This window comes from Toxoplasma gondii, chromosome IV (assembly GCF_000006565.2).
Source record: "Toxoplasma gondii ME49 chromosome IV, whole genome shotgun sequence".
Lineage (NCBI taxonomy): Eukaryota > Apicomplexa > Conoidasida > Eucoccidiorida > Sarcocystidae > Toxoplasma > Toxoplasma gondii.
Window position 1 is genome coordinate 233075 of NC_031471.1, and position 26561 is coordinate 259635.

General features: G+C 51.7%; 3 protein-coding genes across 3 annotated transcripts; 2 read left to right on the forward strand and 1 right to left on the reverse strand.

The window, feature by feature from the left end:
* Nucleotides 1–286: 286 nt before the first annotated feature.
* On the forward strand, nt 287–15907 carry TGME49_320588 (glycosyl hydrolases family 35 protein). Its single transcript, XM_018782999.1, has 18 exons — nt 287–1940; nt 2710–2817; nt 3582–3748; nt 4251–4316; nt 5706–7155; nt 7642–8115; nt 8521–9405; nt 9912–10025; nt 10812–11146; nt 11645–11826; nt 13146–13469; nt 13924–14152; nt 14342–14500; nt 14935–15035; nt 15157–15227; nt 15342–15440; nt 15554–15647; nt 15745–15907. The coding sequence occupies exons 1-18, from the start codon at nt 1259–1261 to the stop codon at nt 15833–15835; spliced, it is 5631 nt and encodes a 1876-aa protein (XP_018638072.1). The 5' UTR covers nt 287–1258; the 3' UTR covers nt 15836–15907.
* Nucleotides 15908–16677: 770 nt separating this feature from the next.
* Nucleotides 16678–18458, reverse strand: TGME49_320580 (hypothetical protein). Its single transcript, XM_002369874.2, has 11 exons — nt 18137–18458; nt 17965–18075; nt 17867–17905; nt 17768–17800; nt 17641–17711; nt 17461–17580; nt 17325–17401; nt 17190–17266; nt 17042–17130; nt 16951–16981; nt 16678–16892 (listed from the first exon to the last, which is right to left on the reverse strand). The coding sequence occupies exons 1-11, from the start codon at nt 18384–18386 to the stop codon at nt 16852–16854; spliced, it is 939 nt and encodes a 312-aa protein (XP_002369915.1). The 5' UTR covers nt 18387–18458; the 3' UTR covers nt 16678–16851.
* Nucleotides 18459–18987: 529 nt separating this feature from the next.
* TGME49_320570 (elongation factor Tu, putative) lies at nt 18988–25782 on the forward strand. Its single transcript, XM_002369873.1, has 11 exons — nt 18988–19454; nt 19960–20172; nt 20705–21078; nt 21492–21714; nt 22088–22266; nt 22585–22733; nt 23029–23095; nt 23273–23576; nt 23905–23987; nt 24423–24495; nt 25267–25782. Exons 1-11 carry the CDS (start codon nt 19409–19411, stop codon nt 25314–25316), a joined length of 1761 nt encoding a protein of 586 aa, XP_002369914.1. The 5' UTR covers nt 18988–19408; the 3' UTR covers nt 25317–25782.
* Nucleotides 25783–26561: the final 779 nt, after the last annotated feature.

Sequence of the window (26561 nt, forward strand, 5' to 3'; positions counted from 1 at the left end):
TTGCACCTAATTAGCGCAGCGTAATTAAGATAAGGCGAAAACGAAACCCCACATTTTTGTCGTAAAGAACATGATATCTTACAGAAGGCGCATTTTTGATGAGTTTTCCATCAAGGCGACCCTCTGTTGGGTCGAGCGGGGTCTCGAGACACCAATCCCGGAGACCCAGTTTCAATCTTCAGCATGGGCAGCGCTTGTCGACATGGGTCTCTTGAAGGTAGAAGCATCCGGACTGTTGACATATCTTTATTTTCATTCAGGAGATGTCAACACAAATATATGTGTAGCCGACGAAAACGGTGTTTTTTCACCTGCTCTGCACCAGCCTAGAACGCCAGCGAGTGGCCGGCGCATCTCCAGTGTGCATGCGTTTGAGACTAGGACCCCGAGTAGTCACTCGTCCTTTTCAACGGCCTGTCAACACATTCAGCCGAATTGATCGACCAACATTTGTGCGAGGAGGCACAAAGAAATGTCTGTCTGTCGTCCCTTTCCTCCATTACACACTCCGCACACTCCTACCTGAGACATGTCAACAAGCGCGCTGACATGTCCGTCCGTGTGTATCGAGCATGTTGTAACGCCGGCGTACAGCGCTTGATGCCGACTGGGCGTTTTCTCTCACAAATTTCGGCGTTTTGCTTTTCGTTTGAAGTTCCTTCAAGTGCGTTCATCACATCGGACTGTATTAGTCTCTCGACGTCTCTGTCGCCTTGTTTGTTTGAATCTGTCGTCTTCATGGGTTCCAAAGTCGCAGACCACGCTGGCGACCGCCACAGATCACCCGTTATTCTACGATTGCCTGGTTGGAGGGAGGGTTACTTGATTTCCGCTTGGATCTGTTGTTTCTCTTCTTAACTACTCATTAATTGAGACACAGCCTTCCCCGAAGGCCCTCCCGTCGTGCTTCTCTCACTGAACAACCCAGTTTAACACACAAGTACACAGTCTGCTGCTGCAAACGGGTCTTCCCCGTTGAGTCTGACATCTCGGAGTGAACATCCGCAACTTTGTCAGCTTGTACATCCTGGACTTCCCTCACCTACCTCACCGGCAATTTCACAGTCAACTACTCAAGCTTCATCCCTCGTGTAGGAGTCTACACGGCTTTGTTTACTCTTTTTGAACACTGTCTCTCGTTTCCGCTCCACCTGATACTTTGCTTCCCGGCCGATGGTTTTCGTCGTCCACACACTTTTTTCATCGTGTTCACTTGCCGAGACTCATCGTTCGTTTCCTTCTTCCAGTTTTTTCTCCAATGGTGGCGTTGTCTCGTCCTGGCGCCTCCCCCTCTCGTTGCTGCCCGCGGTCGGCACCTCTCTCTGTGCTCAGTCGCTCTTTTCTGTTCACTGCCCTCAGCTGCGTCGTCCTTGTCTCTGCGCTTCTCTCTTTTCTGCCGGCGAAGGCTCTGCAGAACCAGTCACTCGACTCCTCTGAGCTGGAAAGACCCGCCACACACGACGCCGGAAAACTTCGTGACGGCGAGAGTGAGACGGCGTATTCATATCCCTCTCGCGTCCTGGGGTCCGGGGACAAGGTGATCCGCCGCCATGGCGAACGCGCCGACAAACGTCTGGAGTCCGCGCAGGAGCTGACAGAAGCCTCAGGGGGACGCGGGAGCATTGCCAAGGAACTGAAAAAGAGAAAAAGCGCGAGAGCAAGCGAGTGTAGCGCTCCTCAGTGGGTCAAACCGCCTGGAAACGAGGAGCAGTCAAGTTCGAGACTCGCGGAAGTCTCCCCGGATGGAGAACTGCAATCGCCGACGCGCCGACTTCGAGACGAGTCCGAGAAAGAGAGACTGTCTCCAGTCGAACCAGAGGACGCGGAAGGAGGCCTCGTGAGATACAAACAAATCAGCAAGAACGCCGAACCGTACAGAGTGAAAGTTGAAGGTCGCTTTCTCCGCCTCGGCGGCAGGAAGACTCTCCTTCTAGCTGCTGGTGAGCTCACTTCGCTGAGTCGTTTTTCCTGTTACGCATATTACGTTTTTTTAATAAGTTCTCTGCGACACACAGTCGACACTGCAGGTGGAGAAACAGACATCTTAAACTGAAATCCTTGCAACTCCGTACCATTCACGACTTTCCCTAGTCCGAGTACGCTGGTGTGCACTTTCAGATCTTGAATTCACTGGAGGCAGATACCTCTATTTTTTTTATGAAAAAGCGTGATGTAGACTTTTAAAAGCCCCTTGAACCCGCTAACATGCCAATCCGTGTGACGGCGCGTTCGTTTCAGTCGCTCTGTAAGTTCTCCGTTTCTTCCGTTCTTCATCGATGGAAAAATAGGTGCAAGCGGGGGACGCAAGAGCGTGCAGAAATAAACGCCACGTGGTGGAATCTTGCTGTGCTGCGGAGGCGCATTCACTTCTTCACGAAAAGGGTAGAAACAAGCCCGATTTATGGAATGCCACTCTAGCAACTCTTGTATCAGAGGGTTGAGGTCGATCCGAAGTTCGATTTGCAGCTCCACGCTTCCATTTTGTGCCCTCAGTTTGAGTGTAAAGTGCGTTTTCTTATTTTCCACTTGGAGTTGCAACACATCGGATACAGTCCGTGCGAGGTCAGGGGAGAGGCGACAGAAACATCGACTGTTTTGCGGTGCGTCGGGCTGGCGTTTTCAAGTGGAAATGGCACTCGTACTGGGCGCGAGCTGTCTTCTGCCATCCTGGCTCCTTGACGTTTGGATGTCTCGTACTTGCTGCGACAGGGATGTCTTCCTACTTCTTCTACTCTGAAGGAAGTGACTGGACAACCTTTCTAAGAAACGCCAGAGCTGCAGGGTGCAACGCGGTTCATACGACAGTCGTCTGGGGAGGTATGTGTCAAGGAAAGGAGAGGTTAGTCGTGCTTAAGACAGCGTGTGCATGTGAACCAGTGATAAAAAAACCAAGGTCTTCCACTCACCACGGGATGCTGCTCGGAAACGAACTGAAAGCAGAACGAAGTGCGTGAGCAACGAAAGAGTCGTTTCGGACAACTCAGCGGAGATTCGCAGAGATCTCTTTGTACGTATGTAGATGCCGGGGGCACAAGGATAAATGTGGATATATATATATATATATGTGTAGATAGATGGATACCATGGCATGGGTGTATGTTAGACACTGTGATTGGGGAGGTGCAAGGCGCACCGTTTGAGACTTTTATTTCGGACAGCGGAGGCACATGTGCAGAGTCGACTCAGTGGCTGAGTTCTTTCCATGTTTCGGGTGGAGAACTGATGACGGCTTGTGAAGGAGAGTTCTCGCCTCCGAGCGTCTTCATGACAATATCGTGAACTGGCAAACTGTACCAGTTGTTTAGGATTTAGAGTTGAAAGTCCGATTCCAGAGCGGTTGCTACAGAACGCGGAACGTCAGTAGACATCCACAGGTTAGTTGCCGCTGTGCGTAGTCCTGAAACGACGGGGACAGTCGATCTCGGCTTCCCACTCGGACCTACCGCAACTGTCGCACATTTAGGAAGGAACATTTGTCGGAGTGGAGGGGGGTCACCAAGAAGTTGACTGCTTTCTCCAGTGGCTAGATCGGTGCATGCATGCGGATTCTTGGAGCCTGTGCAATTGCTCTTTTTCTTCAGCACACGAACAGACTCCCAACGTGTTCGACTTTATGCGCCCTTCAACAAATCTCGTCAAATTCGCTCAACTGGCTGCGGCAAACGACTTGTTTTTAATTCTCAACATCTGGTCTGCTCCTGAGAGGAAACCGGAGTGGAAGAACGCCGGCCTTCCCGTGTGGCTTGACGTAAGAGCGCTGGTCTCTGCATGCACCGCGAGGCGATCTCGCGCCGACTGTTCGTTTCCGTAGTTCGCAATGTGCCTGCGTCCAAGTGTGTGGATATTTCACCGCTTCGGTTTGACGTCCTCTTCTCAGCGAAGGCGGTTCGCTGGTTTTTGCCTGCCTGAGGTAAATCGGCGACCGAGGCAGAGACACCGTGACGACCTGTGGCCGAATAAATGTCTCCCTCAGGTTTCACCCAGCAGAAGTCTTCACCGATATGTCACAGATATGTCGAGAGTGCCCTCACCACCGTGGCAACGCGAGTCAAGCGAAGAGCCGCCTGGGCATCCCAGCACACATGAGAGAGCAAAGAAAGTCAAACCCTGCGGCGGCCGAGACGGAGCTTGGCACTCGGACTTTGTTTCCGCAAGTTGTAACTGCGAAATAGGTGTGGACCTCCGCATGCAAGTCGATTCTCTCGAACAACAACGCAGCATTTCTTTTCTGGCTGGTTCGCTGCTGTCAGGTCAGCTTGCGAGATCCGTTTGAGGACGCTAAAAAGGCGACACGGCGACGACGCGCTCGTCTTCGAGTAAGAACGAGAAGGAGCTGACTCTGCGTTGCAGACGAACGCGAGGAAGAAGACTGGCAATGGGAAACTCATGACGATAATGCCGCTTGCATACAGAGGTTGCGTTTCTAAAAATGCGGTGGAGACTTCTTTACTTCATGGACTCACATGGTCAAGAAAACCACAACAGCGCTGGGTCCAGTAAACACAGGCCTTTGTCGAAATCGAAACAGCCCCCATGTCAGCTCTGAGTATCTCTACACACTCGCCGGATTCGTGGACCAGATCTCGTTCGGTGTGTGGATTTGAGGGCAGAAGAGCGGAGACTGCTCAGGGCGAGGAAACTGACGAGCGTTTTTCTCTTGCTGCCAATGCGAGCGGAGAGATAGCTGTAATCCGTACAGGACGCAGGACGCCTACCACAATTCTTGTCCGTTACTCTTTTTCGAACTGACTCAACAAACGACACGGAAAGCGCCTGACACTCGCTGCTTGTATGAAGTCGATGGAAATCTTTTATTCCGTCGTGGCATGAAATAAAAAGACCCGAGAGGAAGAAGAGAGTGGCGCGAAAGTGAAGGAAACATGTTTTCAGAGGTGGGGAAGCGCCGCAGGTTGCAAAGGCGATTTACACGCGCTTGACATGAATAATGGAAAGTCTGGTGTAGCATCGAAGCCATGTGGCTCAATGCGATTCTGCAACCTTGGTTGTCAAAAGAGTCTTTCTCTTGAAAGAACTTGCCCTCTTCTTTGTCCCCGCAAGCGTCAGGTGGACAGATGCTCGCTCTGCAACCTTGACTGTCTCAGAACGAGCATTCCTTTTTGTTTAAATGACAGTGCCTCCTTCTCGGTGGTCTCCGGAGTCGCGGTGACTCCGTTGTGAGTCCAGTGCTCCCTCTCGTCCGCCCCCCGTCTTCCAAAAAGCAGATGACCGGTTCTGGGGGAAAGCTGTCCGCGACCGCGATGGCTTGTGCTGACCGAAATGCTATCCGAAGCGCGGGTGGATAAAACTGTTCTGGAGGAAATGCACAATTTGTGTACATGCGTTGCCACATGCATGCGCCGCGATATGTCGACCCCACCTTGCGTGCTCGTTCGATCCGTGCCATCCTACGAGAAGCGTCCTCCAGTTCCGACGCAGAAGTGAGGCGCAATTCGGTTTATGTCCCCCATGCAAGCTCGTATCCGAATCCAGACTCGCAACTGGATGGTCACGCTGTTCATACGTCCACAAGTCTTGCAGGCAATCTGGTCAGGCCATGTCGTATTCGTTAGGCAAGATTAAAGAGAGTGACTCAGATTCAGCTGCTGCCATTCTATCAACGAAATGAAAAGCTGCAAATCTTAGAGGAGTCAGCCATTCATATTTCAGTGATTTGCTGTTGTCGAAACTTTTCGGTTTTTTTCCAGAAATGGCTGCGTGTGCTGCGGCGGATCCTGAAGCCTCTCTCAGCCAGCGAGGGAGGCCCGCTGATTCTTCTGCAAGTAGAGAGTTCGCTAGAGTTCCCCTTCTTCGTGAAAGACACCGTTTCGACACCGGCCATTTCGAGCAGCGAAGAAGGTGGAGCGTGGCGAGAGTTAACTGGTCAGGACGTGAGGCCTGGCGTCTCGTCTGTGGACGAGGAGATCGATGAAGGTAACGAGTGTGTCGACGAACTCGAGGGAGAGGAGCCGCAACTCCGTCATTCGGCAGACTCAGACGGAGCTTTCAAGCGAATCCGTGAAGCTGCAGGAGGTGCCGAAGACCTCGCAGGTCGAACGCGGAGACCGCGAAGACTGGACTTGGGTCCGCAAGTCTCACACGCAGGACGAGACGGCCAGGAGTCCAGGAGATCCTTTTGGGGGTGGCTTTCGGCATTGGGTCGAAAAGGCAATCCAGGAGCGGTGAAGTCGGGTGAAGAGACAGCAGACTCTGAAGACAGGACGAGCTCAGGAATCGACCGGGAGCGGGAGGAATCGCCTGGAGACCAAAAACGTCTAGGCACAACCCGTCTCATCTGGCGGCAGTGCTCGCCAGCTCGAATTCTCTCCACCTTGAACCTAAGGCGCCAAGAAACGGCCCTCGCTCGCGGAGAAACAGAGGAAAGCCCGGAGAAATTTGGAGGGAAAACCACAGGTGATCAAAGGCGAGCAGCAGCCGCAGCTTCAGAAACAGACGCGCCATGCCCCAGTGCGCACAGAGCAAACAAGTCACTTCGGTGTGAACATCGCGAAGTAGAGGCTGAGGACTCTCGAGGCAGCGCGGACGGACGTAGCTCTGTGTCGAGAGAAGAGACTGAAGGCGAGGAAAATGAAGAAAATTCTCTGCGGGCTGTCCTGTGGAGTGGCAAGCGAATTCGAACGTGTCGAGTGCGGCCGATGCCCGCCTGGGGTCTTGGCCCCCGCTACTGGCGACGAGATCCTTACCTTCGAGCCTGTCAAGTCCTAGGTCTCGAGGAGAGCTCGGAAGGCGCAGGCAGGGAAATGGAAAATGTGAGCGGTGACGCCCGCGCAGGAGGAATCGGCGCTTCGGACAAGAGAACAAGAAATCAGCAAGAGGGCGCGCACCGGGTGGAACGGAGACAGGTCGAGACGCAGCTCCACAGCGGCCCTTGGGAGGCTGCCGGCGGCGCCAGCAGAACAGAGGAGAGTGAAGGCCACCCACAAAAGGGGGATGGTGTGGACTGGAACGAAGGCGGGAGAGGAGACAGAACGAGTTTCGGCAGAGAGTGCCGCTGCTCAGACTCGGAGAGTGAGAGAGATGAAGACGCATGGGCGAGAGACTTCCATCTGTTTCGACAAATGGAGAACACACGAAGTCGGAGAAGCCAGAAACGTCTGGAGCACTACGGACTCGACCACAGAGCTCTCGTGGCTCATGGTAAGAACAAAATGTTTTCTGTGGACAAAAATGCACAAATTATTTTCAGTTGAATCAACCACACACTTTTACGGAAGAGAACTCCATTCCGTTGGACGTGTGAATTCAAATGAATATCTGTCATCCGTGAACTCGAAAACATCTGTTCTGCGGAGAGTCAGTTGCGTCATCTTGACCGTCTGCAGGGTCTTTGCTTCGACTCGAACAGAGACTCATCGGTTTTTTTCTCCGCTCAAGTCGACGTTGTTCTCTCAGTTGTGTCTCGCCTGCCTTTGCTTGCATTCGGGGAACGTCTAAATAAGGCACGGGCCGCAGTGTGAGGCAACACAACACCTGGCGAATCCCCGACGATTTTTGAGTGGCTTCCGAAGAAGCTTTTTAACGATCCCTTTTCTTTCTTTAGGTTTCCCCTTCTCCGTTTTGGCCCGGTGGTATTTGTTATTGTTTGTCTGTTCTCTACTCCTCACTTCGCTTCTGGGTTTTCAGGTGCCGAGGCAGGAGGAGATGCCCCCGGCCTTCCTCGCAGCTCCTGCAGTGAACATTCGACCTATCGACTCTCTGCAGAACGCACGGACATTCGCATGCAAGCCCCGAGCGCAGTGCAAGGAGACTCTTGGTCAGACCTGTGCCGCCAGCATCTACAGGAAGCGCCCCAGCGAAGACGAAGCCTGTGGGAGGAGCTCGACGGTCTGCAGCTGCCTCTCGTTTATTCGGTGTCTCTCGCTGGTTCAGGCGACGTCCACAGAGACAAACTGATGACGAAAGCGGTTTTGGACACTGTGAGGGATGCGGAACTCAGCTTGAGAGGCCAACTGCTTCTCGGCTGTTCAGGGAAGGTTTGTGCGCCTCCCAGAGGCGGTATTCGAGGCCTTCCTGGCTCTCGCGCGCGGTCGCGCGCTTTTCTCTTGGGGAAGAAACGGAGAGAACGAGAGACCGCCGCAGGGACGAACGAGAGCCTAGGTGAGCAACATGCCTCGCGCACACGGTCTTTCACATTACTCGTTGAAGGCGTTTCTCAGGGGAACTCGGAACAACGTATCCAGTTCTTCCACTCTAGCCTTGTTTTGGTCCGTCCAGGTGTAGGTCACAGGTAGGTTCCAGACTGCGTGTATCATGTTGGAGACCTCACGCTGAAGACAAAAGGAACTGTTGTCTCAACAGGACACCGAAACATTCGTTCGTATTCACGGTGTCATTTGCTGCATGCAGAGAGCGCTATGTGGTTTTCGTCCTGCTGGGACTAGGTTTCCGAGTTTCAGATGGAAATTCGACTGCGAAGTGCATTCGAAAGTCACGCGCTCTTTTTCTGTGGTTTACGTCCTGTTTCCCGCGTTCGAACATTTGACGACTGGCTTGTGTTTTCAGGAGATCTTTTTTGGCGTCGCTGTTTCCTGTCGAGTGTGCCTTGTGTCTGGCTGGAAGCCCCTCCGATGTCGCCTGCGTTTTTCGACCTGTTAAGCCATTCAAACAAAGAAAGCGTATCCTTGCGCTCGCTCCTCGGCCTCCGTCCCCAGCTCTCAGAGGACGTGGTGGCCGTTCTGCAAGCTGCTCCTCCCTCAGATCGAAGTGGAATTTCAGAAGCAAGTTCCGCTTCCGACGGCTCTCTCCTCGACGCGTCCTACCGCTGGGCACGGTTTCTCCGCCTGTTTGAGTGGAGCACTCTTTCAGCTTTTGTCATGTCCCTGTGGCGCGGCCAGCCGCCTTCGCTTCCCCCGTCGCTGAATGAGGTTCAACTTCCACCCTTCAGCTCAGCGTCGGCGGATGCTTTTTCGCCGGAGCAGGCCAGTCATGAACGCGGGCATCGAGAGGCAAACACCTTCACAGCTATCCCCGTGGACGCCCTGCAAGATGCTCTGCGGTTCTTCGCCTACGGTGGAACTGTCCTTTCGCATATCCCTTTTATCGAGCAAAATCCAGCCTTGACAGACTTCGACTTCCTGGGGGAAGCCACCTCACATGCCACGGGGCAGCCCCGGCTCATGGAGCTTCCGTCAGCCGCTTCGTCGTCTTCGTTTTCTTCTTTGTCGTCTTCGAGTTGCGTCTCGCCAGGCGAACGGTCTGGGACCGAGGCGCGTTGCGTGCCTCCCGCCTCGTCGCAGCTTCTTTCCCTGGGGCCTGAGGAAGAGACAGGCGCCGTCAGGAAAGCCTTGACCTTCGACGGGCGACGTCGAGGTCTGGCGCCTCTGAATGTCTGGGGATCTCCTCAAACGCCGCTCTTTGAGGTTCTGTTCCTTCTCCACCGATTTATAGGTCAGGTCTAGTGTTTTTCACCGAAGTCTGAGAGAGTCGTCCGAGACGACGAATGATGGCCGGGGTTCACAGGAAACCTTTGTCGCCTGTTGGTGGAAAAACTCACTTCACAAAAAGAGTCTAACGAAAAGTGAAGAAGTCGATCAACGCAGCCTTGAAAGGGCTCTCACGCAATGCGAATGATCGACCGTTGGCATCTCTGCCTTCGTAAGACACAATATGAAACACGAAGGGATCTTTTTGAGTGGAGTGCTTCTGTTTCCGAACGCGAATGCTTCCGGATCCGCAACTCGTACACCTGTAGCTACACGTAGCTGATAGTCGAACTGAGGCAGATCAACCGTCCAACTAAACTGTGATTCTGGTAAACCTCTTAACCGCGCGCATGTCTCTGAATGCACTCTAAACAATGTCTTCAGAGAGCAGAGATAATGGAGACTCCTCCATAACAAGACCCTTTGCTTGCATTCGGCGATTCTGCGTTCGTCTGCTGCCCGGTGTTGCAGCCCACGCCAGCAGGAACTTCCTCGAGCGCCCCTCGTACACTCTCCCCTCCCTCCATCGCGCTCACGTGGAACTTTTCCCCTTCAGGGATGTCGACGTCGTCTGCAACACACACGGTGAGGATACTTTCTCTCGACCAGCAAACAGTCCATGCACACTGATTCTCTGTTTCAACCACCACCGCTTCTCGGGTACATTTCCGGAAGCCTTGGATAAGCATGCAAATGTACCTATCTATCTATGTATCTCTCTCTCTCTCTCTCTATATATATATATACTTATACAAATACATGTATATATATATATATATATATATATATATATATATATATGGCCGCAAGTATCTATCCATTTCGTGCAAGTACAGTGTCGCGTAGGAGTATGTTGGTTCATTTGTGACTCCTTGGCTTGTTTAGAGTGCATAGGCGCCCATGGCAAGGTCACATAGCCTTGATTTCGTTCTGGCCATTACGCGTTTCTTGTTTAAAATATTATCTAGCGTACAGATGGAATGTAGAGAACCTCAGATGTCGACCGAAGGCCCGTAGGTACATGACATCCGTCAAGAAATGTGCAGTTGCCTGCACGCCAGAAACAGCGTAGAGCGAGTTACAGGTTGGTAGTCGACGACCGCCGACATACGCCACATGCGTTTGATCCACGATTCTCAGAGACACCCGATGTTCTTTCCTTCGGCAAGCAAGACTGAAGCGACAAGCGGGTTGACGTTTCTGGTTGAGACAAGTAACTCGAACGCTTTAATCGCCTTGGTTCTGCCACGAACAGCCTTCTGAACGGCCCCTGATGTTCATGTTCAGCAACCGACTGCAGCACTTGCAGATGCTGAATCTGCCGATGCCCTTTCCTCTTCTTGTTTTTTTTCTCCCCGTTCGTTGACGCAGAGAAGAGAACTCTCACTCTGCCAGCAAGAGACAGAAAGGTTCCCCTGTCGCCTCGCTCTTGCTACGGGTACGCCCGAGTGCCAGGTTCATCCGCAGGTGAAGCCCCAGAGAACCGTCAAGTTCGCCTTATCTACTCGACAGCGCTGTATAGGAGGAATCCCTTGAAGAGAAGACGTTCCGTGGAGGCCAGTGGTCAAGCGGCAAGTCTGGCGACAGGTTTGCCTGTCAGAACACCGTGGTCAAAATGTGAAGGGGACAGACTGCCCCAGTTTAGCGTCGCCCCTAACGCGGATCTGTTTGCGATTGCCGATGGAACTCGACTCTTGAAACCGCAGGTATGGAGAAAGAAGAATACGAGTCGGAGTCTTGTTCGTCTGGCTCCTGTTTAGTCGCTGAATGAACGAGTTTCATGTCCCCCGGGATTCATAGAAGAAAAAGGGAAGGATACGCTAACCTCATTCCTCGACAAGAACGCTGGGACCTCACAAAAGTCAAATCAAGCACGACTGGTGTCTGTCACTTCCAACCCACCGTCGTCGTTTTTCCAAGAAGGCATGCGATTTTCACGGAGATACCGGGAATTCATTCCATGCGGATACACTGTCGTCACTTCAGAAATTACTCTGCGTCCAGGGCTGCATGCCCTTTGATAACGACACTTGCTTCCAGCTCACACCTAAATCGCAAGTTAAAGTGTACTCACGCGTGTGCAATAAGTAAATCGTTACCATCGAAATGCGTAGCATTTTCGCAGCACCACTAGGCTTCTCTGCAGGCAAAAAGTCGGGGGTTCTTCCACCTTCTTCCCTTCTTGGCTTCTGCGTTTTTTCTAGGCTTGGGTTCAGAGCATGCAGACACTCGAGCCAATTGCGCATGCAACTGCCGTGGCTTCTGCACTCTCTGAGGGGCCGGCGTTTTGCCTCAGAGACGACAGCCCTGCAAAGACGTTTGTAGGAAACCTCTCAGTTCTGGCCTTTCCCCAGCAGCTCGCGAACGGCTGGTCAGACTTCGTCTGGTAAGCCGAAACGCGCTTTAGTGAACGATACAGACGTCGAGTTTTACTGAGTCCCCAATCCACAAAACTGTCAACTCGACGGCCGGCAAAATAATGATTAGCACCGCGTTCAGCTGTCGTAAGCCGCGGGGCGGTGCTGGACAGCAATCACACAGAACTGTGTAGTACCAAGCTTCGTTCGGTTGGTGTTGCATGCATAACCGATGTGGAGTAACCTCAATGTCATGGGATACTGAATTCCGACAGTTCTACCTTCTTAAGCAGTGGAGTGAGGTCGAGCGGAGACGCATGCCCGTATCTCTACTGTTACGCGCTCCTGTAGTTTGAGCGCTGGCTTCAGACACACGACCCGCTTGCTTCATGTCTGGTAAAAATCGCCACAGTAGGAGTCTTTGTCGGACAGGTTGCTGAGGATAGATCTTGAAGCTAGAGTGCTTCCTGTAATTACTTCGAGGACAAAGGTCAGGGTCCAACCCCGTGTAGACACACTCTTCAGAAAAAAGGTTTACCGCAGGTTTCGGCACAGACCATGTTTCCTCGTGGGGATGTATACTGGTGAAAAACTAGATTTTTGCAGCCGGAAGTAGTTTATCGGAAACGACTGAAACGCATCTAATACAGCTTCTCACTCTGTGGCCATCATCTCTTCGACACATTCCTTGGCTTGTGTGATCTTGAAGCCCACCAGTCAACACTCGATGCGGTATGGCACTTTATCTTGCCTTTTCGATGTAGTATGATACGAAGTTTACATCTCTTTTCTTCAGTAGAGGAGTTTTTAAAACCAGAACTTGGGCTGTTCTGACCGATGGGTGAAGTGAAAGTCGCGTTTTCCACAGTGAGAGTCTTCGGTGCATGTGCAGGCCAGAACTGTTTTTGTTGGAACTGCAGTGGTCTTACCAGTATGTAGTGTTGATGTACACCAGATGCTCTCCTTGTTCCACGACACCGTCATCATCTACTGTTTCAGCAATCAGATAATGCACTGTTGCACAGAAGCGCTGATGGTCTTTCCGAGACATTTGGAATGCTGCTGTTCACTTGTGGCAGAAAACCGTCAGTTAGGCTTTTTTGGGGGGTCGAATCGGACTTCGCCACGATCTTTTGTATCTGTTGGTGGTGTTATCCAGCACGAATATCCTATTCAACTCGGCAGTTGCCTTCCTGATGTTCATCTGTGCGGGATACAAGGATGGGTCTCTTGTTGGCCTGGCAGCTGTTTACTAGCGGGGAGGACGCATTTTTAGGCTGGTGTGGAAGGATAAGACTCGAATCTTTTATAGGATAACATGCGCTGCTGGAACTGATTTCTGTTGCAGGTATGAAGTGGATTTGCTTGGACCTTTTAAAGACGCGGCGAACGACGGGCTGAGCAATCGACCAACTTCGGTGGCGAATGGGAACGCTCTCAGAATGCCAACAGCGAAGCCAGGCGTTCTGGCCGTGAGATGCACGGAAGGCAGCAGCTCGATCTACGTTTTCTCGGAACAAGGAGATCTTCTTGGTCAAAAACGCGTGTCGGACGTGCGAGGAAGCCGGTGGCTGAGCGCGAGATCTCCTGAAAAAAAGGATGAGGTTTCCTCGAATGAGATCTGGCTCCGAGTCCAAGTCCCGTCGGGAGTCAGGAGAGTTGTCATTCTGAGGTAAGCCGCTACACCGGCCTAGGATTCGTGTACAGGAGGTGAAGCCTAGAGCTCATATATTTTGTCTGGCGCCTTGCTCACGAGTGCTTGGCTCGAATCCCGTCAGGGAGGAAACTACTAAAGGGCGTACTAGGCGTGAAGTGTTCACGCGGCACGCGCAGCTTATAATCTCAGCTTCTGGGTTCGTTGATCGCAACAGTTATCGCCGAACCTCAGGCAGATTAGTATACCCCAGACACTGTGGCGACGTATCTTGTACCCCGTCGCTTACCACACTTGATTTCCTGTCTGGGGAGAACTCTCTGAATCCGGTCGTTCTTTACTGTGATCCATTAAGGGCAGAAACGGACATTGGCGGGGCTCCTCAGAACAGCGAGAGTGAGGAGGGAGATCTCTGGGTCTCTTGGATTCGCCACTCAGAACTAGAAATTTGCCGCGTCTGTTTTGCCTGTAGCTCATCGTTCGGAGCTCGAAACCGCAGGCCGGCTTTGATTCAGTCCAGTAGTCTTCCCTCTTGGAGAAGCCGAGTCCATCGACTCGTTTGCCGCTTCTTTGCGCACGTGGAGAATCTCTGCCGCTGGCGAGGAAAGGCCCGCACCACACTTCGATTCCCTCGAACTGAGCAGCAACAACCAAGCAGACAGGAGCTCCTTTGGCAGTCGATCCCGGTGGAACCCACGAAGGTAACATGAGTGGCCATGGTTTCTACCGGTGCCAGCAAGCAGTCGTAGACGAATCTTGCTCCGCTCGCTTGTCTGACGTATTAAACCAAATAACTCAGTACCTGTCAACCGGTAGGTAGCACCCTTCAATATCATAATCAAATGCTTTCTCTAGCATAGTATCCGGTTCGTTTTTTGTCTTGGCTTCAGCGGTGCATTGGGTTTCGAAGGGAACCTCAGCTGCAGGCTGGAGTTGCCCTGAACGCGTTTTTGGACATGTGGGGATTCGAGCCGGCTCCGGAGCAGCCCTGGACTCGCAATGGAACGGCCGCGGAGAAACCATGGACATCAACACCCTCGATGCACACGGTGAGAACAGCTGAAACTGGTTCAGTGAAAGTGTAGGAAATCGCGGAAATGGACCGTGACGGCAGGCGCCGTCTTTCAGAAAGCCATTAAGAAACTCACGGCATACTCAGAACAGCCGTGTACCGGGCGAATGCGTAGCCAGCGGATCTTCGAGCGGTTCGTGGGGGCGCCTCGCTTTTGCTGTGATGCTCGTTACTTTTGGCTGTAACTAAGCGAATGCAGAGAGGGAACAATTATCTTGAAGAAATGAAACACCCGCTGCACGCTAGCGGCCATTCCCGTCGATGCCGTGTCACGTGTGCTCGTCACTCTTTTTCTCTCTCAACTGATTCGAGTTCTTCTGTTTCAGTCCTAGTTTCACATGAGCTCCTGCGCGTTAGGATGAGCTTTTTGAATTCTTCGTACGACGGCTCTGTTTGTCGCCCTTGTGTTAGGGTCAAGGCGGAGACGGAGGACACGCCGACGGCACCGAGGAAGCGGCAATGCGGAGTGTTGGTGATCGTCGCAGGAATAGTATTAATAACCTTTTCCAGTGGTACGGAGACACGTTTTTTGGTGGTGGATTAAGTTTCTGCTAGTGCCCACATATCTCCAGCAGAAGGCGCCATGCACAACACACAGTTAACCTCGCCTGCTTATTTCTGTTGCATTCTCAGGTCTCTATTCGTCTTTGGCATGCCCAGGGGTCGACGCCGAGGTTTTTATCACGTTCTCAAAATAACATCAGGCAAGCTACAGCGAACCTATCATTGAAGCTACCTGACAGCAACACTTGCGGTGTGCTTGGCAATCGTAGATCCGTGTAAGGACTATGTTTTTGTGTCCCGTTCTTGTGTTTCAGCAACTCGCACTTCGGCTACGAGGCACCGACACCAGGGACGGACTAAAAATTGCTGTAACGACCGTAGAGGACGCGCGTATGTCAATTCACAGTTTGCAGGTAAGACACATATTTTTGAAAAGAGCAATATATGTGAAGCGGCGCTTTTACACCAAAGCCTTTAACCCATATAGTGAAAGCCCTCTGTGACTTGTCTCTGGAAAATACTGCAGGGTACTACATGATAAACGGAAACTGCACAGACAGAACGACCTCCGATCCTGAATGTGAATCAACTGCGGCACGCATCAAAATACCCACGGACTGGTAAGTGTTTTTGCATTGTGGTTTCTGCCTTCAACACTTTCTTGACAGAAGGAGATCCAATAAAAAGTCAGTTCCGCCTGTATGCGACTCTGTGCAGGGTTAAACCGGGATTAAACTACATCGACCTTCTTGAGGAAGAAGGCGGATACGGAGGTGGCGTCACTATCCAGGAGGTGCGCATACATTAAGTGGCTCGCAAGAGGATACTTTGGGACAGCATTGTCGTTTTGCGTTGACAACGGTCTTGTTGAAGTGAAGACCTGTTCTGCGTGACTACAGCGTTTGGTGTGACGAACATGCAAAAACAGGTAACTTCACAACAGTCGTCCGGTTGATAATGCCTTTTCACATCGCGCCTAAGCGGTATACACTAGCGCAACGGGAGGCGCTAAAAGTAATAACATCCAAGCGGTCCCCCCTGTGTTCAGCGACTCATACCAGTTGCGGGAGACACTGTTTCGGGTCGCGGTCTGGTCCACACACGAACCAACCAGCATCCAGATGCCTCTGATATTTATGGTGCAGGAATTTCATGGTGGCCACGCTGCAACTCTTGCATGGACGGAGTGTGTGATGGTTGGGATCGTCGTTTTTCTCGTTTCGCTCGTGGCCGTAGTCCTTTTCGCGATCGTTGTACAGGTAAGCACTTTCTGTCCCATGCCTAAACGGAGTCACGCAAGAGCTCACCTCCTGCGGATTCCCGTGGTTTCGCAGTATTTGTGCGTCTCGAGCTCATCTGAGATCATTGTGTGCGTACAGTCGGTATTAGCTATGCGGTAAATTGCCATCGATTCAGCTGCAGCATTATAGCATTGGTCGTGTTACTATTTTCCACGTGGAACAATGGTCAACTGTACTGCAGGTCTGCCGCGAGAAATATCGAGGGCGAGAGTTCAGTGTACACGAAGTTCTCTTTAGGCAGATTGTACAAACTATCAATCCAGCCGAACTAGAGAGCCCGTCATCATCAGGAAGTGCGTCTCCCCTGCACAGTCGGAGCAGTCAGCCACCAAGCATCCGGCACTGAGGAGGAACAGTAACGCCGTCATTACGTGTACAGAGTTCTTCAGGTATGTCTCGTTTAACAGTCCATAACCGTCAATGTGTCAGCGCCTTACAAGAATACACTGTCCGTGACTGTCTACTGGAATACATCACAGCAATGTCCCAAAGTTGCAATCGACCTGGTTTCTTGCTCCCCAACTCAGTCCTCTGCTAGTTCGTCCTCTTCTGCCTCTTGCTCTTCTGTAAGAGGAAAAAAAAAACTCGGTCACTCATCGTCAACTGCATTAGATAAGCGTACCTTCATCCTTTTCCGCGTTTACTCCGGGTCCCTGTTTTAAAATTTCAAGTATGAGGCCAACTTAACTGCAGCTACGTAAGGCATTGGATACCTTAGTTCTGATAAGAGTTGCCTCTCTTTGTTTCAACTTTAACAGTTTGTCCGCCAGGATACCAAGTTCCTTATCTTTTTCCTTCAAGTCTGGAACCCCCATCCATTTAATGGGTTTGGGTGATGAATGCAGCTCGTATGGTGTTTACCATTGTTCGCGAACGTAACCTCAGTCTGAAACCTCTTGGAACCAGTTTTCGCCAGCTGACGACCGCTTTTCTTGATCCTGCACGTTTTGGTGCCTAATGTTACGCTACGGACGAAACTCGTACAGAAAGACTGACTTTTTGTAAAGCTCTTCACGTTCTATATTCCTTTTCTTAATGTCTGCTTGCACTTGCTTTATCTCTCGGCGAACTTCCTGAAGTTTTGTAATGATTGAAAGCAACACTCTTGACAGACGCATAGTCAGTCGCTCACATCGAGCGTGTTAGCAGAGACCATTCCCAGCTTCATTCTCTCATACTCTTTCACTCTCTTCATCACTGGACTGACTTCGTCCCCGCTCATGTGCAAAGCAGCCTCTGCCGATGTTGCAGCCTGAATTAAAACAAGTTATCCTCATCAGCAGATGATGGTTAATCTTTTATAACCCCTCACGTCAAGCTGCTGCTTGGGAGATACAGGAGGTGGCTCCAAGAAGATAATCGGAGCCTCAAACTGCTCCAGTACTGTGCGAGGACTTGAAAGGAGTCGTTGGATGAGATCCTGTGTCACAGAGTCTCACCAGCGGCAGCTCCCGACGCTGTGGGTAGAGCAGCTGTAAAGCAAATAATGAGTCGGGTGATCCACCGCGAATATACGCATTAACAGCCAGTTACATTACCTTGGAGTGCAGCAGCGCCCGAAGGCTTCTCAAGAAGACCTGAGAACGTTTCAGCTAGTTACGTGCATCCTACGGTACAGCCGTGCAACTCAACAAACCTTTGTCCTTCATGTACTGGACATCTGCCAAGAGTTTATGCCTCAATTCATCAGCGTGCTGCAGCTTCCTCTCAAGCATTTTCTGCATAGTGTCGATTTTACGTGCCTGAGCTGTAGCAAGGAACGCTTCATTCTCCATACAGTGTTAGCACCACAAACATGCGGATACTACCTTCGTCCAGCTCCGGCAGATTCAATGAGGGTTGAGCTGGAGTCGGCATTTCGGCTTCAGGAGGAACCACTTCGACGCCCAATGCCTGTGCAACTGTCTCATGAACGCCTTGAAGTGCACCTCCTGCTGCTTGAAGTGCAGTTTGAGCTAAAACATCAAAGAAACCCTTTTCCTGCGACCTTAGTACCGCCGCCGAACACGACGGTACAGCCACCAACAGCAGACAAGCGGAGGCAGTCTGTACTTTCATTTTGAACCTAAGCGGCTGGTGACTAAGGCTTTTAATTTCAGAAAAGACCAAGCGGATGCGGATAAGCTCTGATGTTTAAGCCATACTACCAAGACAGAACTGCCATTCCGCTTACTGTATGTACACCAGTCGACAATACTTGTGCCTGGGCAAGACTGACCAGCCTTTGTTACGAGCTGCATAGAGTGGCAATATTGACTGGTCTTCCACGCTTGATAGACTCCCAACGCCAAAAAGATACGAATCTAACGTGTTACATGGCAAAGGTATTGACAGCCAATGTACATACTGTGTAAGATTCAAGCGCTTCTGAATTCTGCGGCGTCGGTGGCGCCCCTACCGGCCCATCCAGCCAGGCGGACTTAATTTCCACATACCTCCGGGAATGTGACCAAGGGAATTCGAATTACGGATGGTTCTTTGTCAAAAGAGAAAGTCTGCCCTTTCCCGCTTTCGGATAACGATAGAAGATTTCCCCGCTCAACCAGAGAACGCAGAGGGTCCTGCATGCAATATGCGATTTCCAAATGTCCCATGCCACGGCATCGTACGCTGGTGGTTGTTTTCTGGACGATGGCATATTGATTCGGTGCGCTGGTTCACACTGGCTGCAGTTTGACTCACGAGGTTTTGGAGGGTTTCAATAGCGATATGAACTTTCGTTGTTTCTTGCCTTGCGTAACTGTGTTGACGTGTGCAGGACGACGTACTGTGCTTCTCCTTGCAGCGGTATCCTGGCCGCGCCGCGTACGTGTGGCATGCACCGTGACGAAACGAACCGACTGACCACGTCCTTAATTTTGCTGTCTTTCCAACAGTTGTGCCAAAGGTTCCATTTAAGGAAAAAGTCTTGTTTCGGTTGTTCGATTTCTTTCTTGGGGTGAGCAGGGTATATTCGTTCTTCCGTCACCCCCCACGACTTGCACCCTCATCTAGATTCTCAACAAGGACTCGGTTCTTTTCGGAAGGACGATTTGTGTATAGTGCTTAGTTCTGCCTTTGCCTCTTCGTCCCACGTCGCCATGTCGGGGTTTGTCTTCAATCCGAACGCCAGTGTCTTCGTGCCTGGTAGGTTGCGACCGCGTGAACGGCGTCTGCCCCATCAGGCTTCGGCTGCAGCCCGGTACAATTGGAACATGAGTATAGTCGTACCACTTGTTGATTGAGTGTTTCTCTGCCGACGGGAAACGTGGTTAAACTGGAGCCAAGTTGAGACACCCATGCTGCCGAGGACTGGTTGCTGCGCCAGTCTCACCGCAACAGTATCCGTGTTGACACGAGACACCTTGCTGAAGAGCAAGAGGGCCCTTGTCAGTGCTAAAATGAGTAGGCCGACAATCTAATTGGTTTACATGCATTGAATAGTGGTTACATGTGCAAGGGAGTCTTGCTCGAAACCAGCGGTGAGCGTGTTTGTGCACATGTGCCGCATTGCAAAAGGCCAGGATTCCGTGGTCACGAGCCGACGCCTTAATCGACGCTGATTCGACTTTGGATGATGAGAAAAAACTCAATCGATTGTCGAATCCAGTATTATATCGAACGATACCTTTTGTCCGTGTTGTGACTCCAGGCGGCGTATCCTCCGCGCCACCACCTCCACCACCTGCAAGCGAGGACCCTGCCCGGGCGCTTTCTTGTCCGGCAGCCCAGGCTCCTGCTGCTTCTCTTGGGACGGCCCCCAAAGCAATGACTACCGCGTCTGTACCAACAGTGAAGGAAGTTACAGAACAAATGGAGCATCTTCAAGTCCAGCAAAAGGAGTCGTGCTGGTCGGACGAAGCAGGTACACGCCTTATGACATGAAAATTAGGGTACTATGGTATAGACGACTTCTGAAGTGGCTCTGTGAGACAAAGGAGAATTTGGTGTCCGCTTGAAAAGGATGTCACATTGTGCTTTCCTCTTTTTGGGTGCCCGCTAGAGGCGGAACGAGCGGGCGTGTGCTGAGGGCGGAAGTGAATATTGTGTTTCAAGCATTCACTCGGGGCATTCAGACTCTAGGTGTTTCTGAACATCCGAGTTTCCTTAAAGCACTAAACACTGTTAGCGGCAAGGTAACCTGTCCAGCTTTCTTGATGCGCGCATGATCCGTTTTTTACACCGTTCAGCAACGGCTACATGTTTGCGACAGAATAGTGTTGGTGAGCGGCCATAAAATGCTACCTGATCCGTACTACTCAGTGGTGCCTGCTTCGGGGCGCTGGTAGTAAAAGGGCTCGCCTTCGTTCTGCTGACGAGAATTTGGAATCCTGGTTGATAACCGTTTTCTGTGCTCTCTTCATGCTCGACGTCCTCTGCCGTGTGTCTGTATCCAGACGATCGTGTTGAAGACACGGGATTCCCTGCAAATGAGGAAAAAGCAGCCGAAACGGCACCTGCCGCCTCCGCGGCAGCGGCCCAGCAACCCGCAGGCTCACCAGAAGGTGTGATGTCGAAGGCTCAAGTAAGAGAAGCTGCTGCAGCTGCTGCGAACAAGAAGAACCCTCCAGACAGTCGGCCTCATCTGAACATTGTTTTCATTGGGCACGTTGACGCGGGTAAGAGCACGACCTGCGGAAACATCTTGTACCTCACCGGCGGAGTGGACGAGCGGACGATTGAGAAGTACGAGAAAGAAGCCAAAGAGAAGAACCGCGAGTCCTGGTTTCTTGCCTTCGTCATGGACACTAACGAAGAAGAGCGACAGAAGGTACGTATGGTCATGCCGCTTATCTTTCCTGCTCCACGTACGCATCTGCACCGCGGGGTACACCGTAACCTGTCGTCAGCCACACGAAGAGGAGCCGATTGCTTCAGGGGGCTGCTGGCGTTAGGCGACCGTACGGCCTTCGGCTAGGCTGTATCGGGGCTTCACGCGGTACGGCGCAGTGAACTTCGCTTGTATTTACGGTGTTCAGTTCTGGAACTGTAAAGTTTTCCCTCGATCAGCACCTCTGCCTTTAGTCGAGCAAACTCGAGCACGTAAAAAATCAAACTATTTAGTGAACACGTTAAGTTAGGATTTAATAGAAACAATTGTAGAACTTAATTTGTTCCCAATAAAAGAACTGCACGACCGTTCTCCCAGCGCTTCTCGCTTCTGCCCTTTTTGTCCCGCCACAGGGAAAGACTGTCGAGGTGGGCCGAGCGTTCTTCTCGACACCAAACCGCCGCTTCACTCTGTTGGATGCGCCCGGCCACAAGGCCTTCGTGCCGAATATGATCGAAGGTGCTGCCCAGGCGGACATCGGCGTCTTGATTATTTCCGCAAGAAAGGGAGAATTCGAAACTGGATTCGAGAAGGGCGGTCAGACGCGCGAGCACGCTCTGCTTGCGAAGACCCTGGGTAGGTCTCTTGGTTCGACAAGGCTCCTGGAAAGCCCCAAAAGACAGCGCCATGTGGTGATCTTAGGTGCTCCCAGCACGGGGACGCACAGCGGATCTAATTTAGGGTTTAGAAGTTTCATGAGCACCGTGTAGCGCTTGAAACATACACCGAAGACCCGCTCGTCTTGCCTCGAGCCGTGCCATAGCTGCAGGAGCTGAAGCAGAGTGCATCTCGCCGTAGAGGTGTGTTGTCTGTAGAGATGTGCACGTGTGGATAGCCATGAATTAGTGCGGTGTCGTTGGCCAGCGCTGGTCTTCGTTGGTTGTCTCCCGATTTGAGTTCTTGGTGTTCATGTTTGGCGCCCGTCCGTGTTCGGTTTTTTCTCTTCCAGGTGTCAACCAGCTGGTCATTGCTGTGAACAAGATGGACGAGCCGACGTGCGGCTGGAGTCAAGCGCGGTTCGAAGAAATCGAAAAGAAGCTTACTCCGTTCCTCAAGTCCTGCGGCTTCAACCCTGCGAAGGATATCTTCTTCATTCCCATCTCTGGCCTGCACGGTCAGAACCTCAAGGTAAGCTGCTGTGCTGTGGCGTGGGGGCGAGGCAACGAAGAAACAAATGCCGCCTCGCTTTCTCATACGGATACAACTGCGGACGTACCACTTGCTGTCCAGACGAAACGTATCTCGTGGTTTGGTCTAGCTTCGCATCTGTTTATTCGTACGTCGCTTGTTTTCGAGAGAAGAGTCTCCAGCTGTTGTCCGTGTGGCGTGCGGACGCCCCTTCACGCGTATTGCCACCAGTGATTCCTCCGCACGTCCTCAATCACCCATGCACGTTTTGTCATGGATATGCCTGTTTTTTTATCTGTTTCTTTTCTTTGTTTGCAGGATCACGTGTCGCGTCCAGGAACCAAGGCCTATGACGCTCGGGCGTCGTGGTATGGGACAGACCGGCCGAGTCTCTTCGAACTCTTTGACTCCGTGCCCCTTCCGGATCGCAAGGCGGACGACCCCCTTCGTGTCCCGATTCTTGATGGGTACGGAAAAGTCCGTCACCATGTGGCCGGCAGAGTCACCGTGAAGTTTTCTTGGATACATAGGCAATTCACTTTGAAGGGAAGGCAGTTTCGACTCGAAACACGGGACGTAGGCCATTCTGATCGACAAGTGTATATTGCGAGGAGTCTTTCGCTGGAGGTTGTTCCACACCCCTGTTGTGTACTGTGCGGCCACCTGGTCAGCGTCGCCACGAACGGCGTGCGCAGGTTTCGTCTGAGCGCTTGACGACTGCAATGTGACTCAAGACACACTGCTTCTCTGTCGTTCTTTCAGATACAAAGACGGTGGCGTCGTTGCTTTGGGCAAAGTCGAAGCCGGCACACTGATGCCTGGAATGAACGTAAGAGAGGAGAGCTGAAATAGGAAGCAGAGTTTTTACAGACTGATTAACGCTAGGTGAAGGCAGCTTGTTCGATGGCCAGCAACCGCCGGATCACCACCAGGAAGCACATCCCTGGTTCTTCAGCAGCCCCCAATTCTACTCTTGCGTGTTTTTGGAGTCTTTGCCTTGTTGCAGTGCGTGTTGATGCCGTTCAAGAACAAGGTGAAGGTGACTGGTGTGTTCATCGAAGATGACGAAGTGGCCTTTGCGAAACCCGGAGAGAACGTGCGAATCAAGTTGATGGGCGTTGATGAGGATCAACTCGGAAACGGCATGATGCTGTGCCCGGTGAACGACCCCTGCCCTGTCGTCACTTCTTTTGTTGGGCGGCTGGGCATTGTCGAGCTCCTTGAGCACCGCCCTCTCGTCACGGCTGGCTACTCGTGTGTGTTGCATGCGCACACAGCGCGGGAGGAGGTTGTTCTGAACAAGCTTCTTGGTACGTGGCAGTGGCGGGAGACAAAACCAAGCTCGGTGGCATTCAATAGCGGATACGTATCTTCACGTGGACCTCCAGCTGGACGCCTTGGTTTCCTGAAACTCCAAGTCGGGCTTGCACAGTCGCACAGAACGTGCGGGCACGTCTGCTCTCGTTTCGTGGAGCTGCTTCGTAGCGCTCTACATGGAGTGAAGGGGCTTGCACATAGCAATGCGCTTGCCCCGGTTTCATGTGGATCTGCAAAAGAGTTCATGTGAACGGCGTTGAGACTGACTCGACTGTGTCTTTTCCACCTCGTTCATCACGCTTTATCTGGCTGCGTTTGCAGAGGTGGTTGACAAGAAGACGAAGAAGAAGAAGAACAACCCGCAGTTTGTCAAGAACGATTGCATGGTTACCGTCGAAGTTGAGGTAAGAGCAGAGCGAATGACCTTCGTCTACTGTGGGACGTAAGGCGGCTGGGGCTAATGCTGTGGGCCATTAGTGCAAACCCGGCCCCTAAGTCTCTTGTGTCGGCGGTCATTGGATGTGAATGTTTGGAGCTGGCGAAGATCATGTTGTGGCGCCTTTCGGTCGAGTGTGTGTAAATACACTTGCAGAGTGGGGCCTATGTTGACAGCTGAAACGGTGCAAACGTGGCGGAACGCCTGTTTCGACCAAGCAATTTTACAGTGATTCCGAGAGGTTGAAAACCCGACTTTGTTCATGTAGCCATTTTCACCTATTCCATTGTGTGCCTGCGTGGGCATCCGCCGGGCAATACAACCCTGCTTTCGGCGGTGCTCAGATGGAATCAAGCATGCGTCCCAGCATTTGTTTGGATCTTACGTTGTGTTTCCTCCACAGCTGCAAAATCCGATCTGTCTGGAGGAGTTTGAGAAAATGCCACAACTGGGCCGATTCACTCTTCGCGATGAAGGTGAGACACTGCAGCTATCTATCTCTTCATTCACTCTGTCTACGTCTTCAGTCAGACTGGCTCTCGCACGCGTCCCCATGGAGGTGCTTTGTGATCAATCGCATGCGCAGCGCGTGCCGCTGCACAGCGCCTGCGCGTTGTGGAAAAATAAAACAGGCTAATTCTCCTGTGTGGCGCTTGCTTATTTTGTCGTAGATGCATCCGTGCGTAAGTGCAGCACCACGAAACTATACATATATAGATACATTGTAGTCTTAGGATGCATACATCGGCAAGCAGATGCTTACGCACGTATCGCAAAGAGTGATTTTGTGCAGGTTTGCCTATATTGGCGTAACTCATCATGGACGCACACTGATGTGCAGACAAACCTGAACACAAATGTTTGTGTGTGCGTGTGTGTGCGCTCATTCACACACTGGCTTACTTACCAAGCAGTCTGGGGCCCAATGTGGATGCATTTTCCATGTCGAAAGCATGTCCCGGATCCGCTTTTTTTCGGATATCTACGGCTGGGGGCCAAGGTCCGTGCTGCGATTCTTTAGAATATGTCCACCTGGTCTGGATATCGAGTGTCACACGAGTCGGCGGATCTACCACCGGCGGTCTTTTTCCGTGAGTTATTTTGCAGATGCATTTGCACCGTTGTCAATGTGAGTCAACAGGCAATCATAAAGAACTTTGTTACCTATCGCTTCTGTGGCGTCGAGATTTTTTTGAGCGGCGTTAGCACCGTTGAGAGTCTGTGGTTGTGTGCTGTTTGATCTTCAGGAAAGACTATCGGTATTGGCCGCGTGTTGCAGATTTTGAAGACGGCATAAGGCCGAGAGTGCCATTGTTTTCTGTTGAGGCTCTGTCGAGACGCGGGCTACGCGCAATGCTTGCGCAAACTTAAATGCCTGTCTTTCGTTTCTCCGCGGAAACCGCGGCTGTGTGGTTTGAGCTATTTTCGGAAGTGAAGAGGCGTAGTTCATTCGCGTCGTGAACAGACATCCGATATTTCCGTCTATTTAGCGAGGCGATTTGTCGTCACCTTTCTCGCTTTTTGTAGCAAGAAGCGTCGTGAGCAGCCCGATGCTAAATGCTGTGTCTTCCGTCCGGGATCGTTTTTCACGCCGATAACATGAAACCCCTACCCGGGTAGGAACGTCATGTGTATCTATCACAAGATTGTGCTCACGAATTCCCAGTTGCTCGAGCGGAAGGGCAGCTTCTCTTTCGTGTGCACAACTGTCGAGAGAGGCACTTCATTGTCAACTTGCTGCATTCAAAACGCCTTTCTACGGGACACCGGGCCGCCGCTGTGCAAAAACTGTCTCTGTCACATCCACTTTCTGGAGAGTTGGCCAGAGAAGGAGTAAACACTCGTACAGTTGTTCGCCTATAGAGGCTAAGCAGCACATTAACTAGATGATTGCTATGTCAAAAATAGTGGTGCATTTGTTGCTGTTTTGGATTGCACTCTGACGGATAGAGCGGAGTGGTGCTGCCGACCGTTCTCGAGGGTTACTATCAAGTGGGAGAGCATCGCATTCCACCTTTCACATATTGAATAATATCCACCCAAACAGGGATGTTTCAGATGAAACTGTCAGCTGCAAGGTTTGGGCCAGCTCAGGCATGTTCCGCTCACAATACGGTGCCACTTTACAAAAAGGCCGGCGTACAAAACTCCGGTGAAGAACAGACGTCGACTCCGATCAGCGTAACGGGATCCGGCAGAAAGATCACTACTCTCCATGTTGCGGCATTGAAGTTTCCCTGTTGAAGACATCAGTAACGCTGCCGCCCGCGGCGACCCTCTAGTTGTGAGTTTCTATAGCTTCTGACACACCTCATTAAGATTCGAGATACGAGTGCTGCTAGGCCGCTCGAGTCCAAGGCATCTCAGTGTTCATTTCGCACGGCACTACAGGATGGCGGCAAACTGGAGGACTCTCGGGTCCCGCGCCACATCGTGTGTGACGTCGCTAGGCTGTTGTGCGTTCGCGTGGTTCACCGGCAAGTCTATCGCTCTCTCGGTGATTATTGGTTAGTTGAGCTAGGCCCCTACTCCAACTCTTCTC

Coding starts and splice junctions, on each gene's coding strand:
- TGME49_320588 (XM_018782999.1), top strand. CDS start 1,259: ATGGTGGCGTTGTCTCGTCCTGGCGCCTCCCCCTCTCGTTGCTGCCCG. Junction 11,827..13,145: donor GGCTGGTCAGACTTCGTCTG/GTAAGCCGAAAC, acceptor TTTCTGTTGCAG/GTATGAAGTGGATTTGCTTG. Junction 15,441..15,553: donor TGTCAATTCACAGTTTGCAG/GTAAGACACATA, acceptor AAAATACTGCAG/GGTACTACATGATAAACGGA.
- TGME49_320580 (XM_002369874.2), bottom strand. CDS start 18,386: ATGAAAGTACAGACTGCCTCCGCTTGTCTGCTGTTGGTGGCTGTACCG. Junction 18,076..18,136: donor TCTGCCGGAGCTGGACGAAG/GTAGTATCCGCA, acceptor TCCTTGCTACAG/CTCAGGCACGTAAAATCGAC. Junction 17,801..17,866: donor GGGCGCTGCTGCACTCCAAG/GTAATGTAACTG, acceptor TTTGCTTTACAG/CTGCTCTACCCACAGCGTCG.
- TGME49_320570 (XM_002369873.1), top strand. CDS start 19,409: ATGTCGGGGTTTGTCTTCAATCCGAACGCCAGTGTCTTCGTGCCTG. Junction 21,079..21,491: donor ACGAAGAAGAGCGACAGAAG/GTACGTATGGTC, acceptor GTCCCGCCACAG/GGAAAGACTGTCGAGGTGGG. Junction 23,096..23,272: donor CACTGATGCCTGGAATGAAC/GTAAGAGAGGAG, acceptor GCCTTGTTGCAG/TGCGTGTTGATGCCGTTCAA.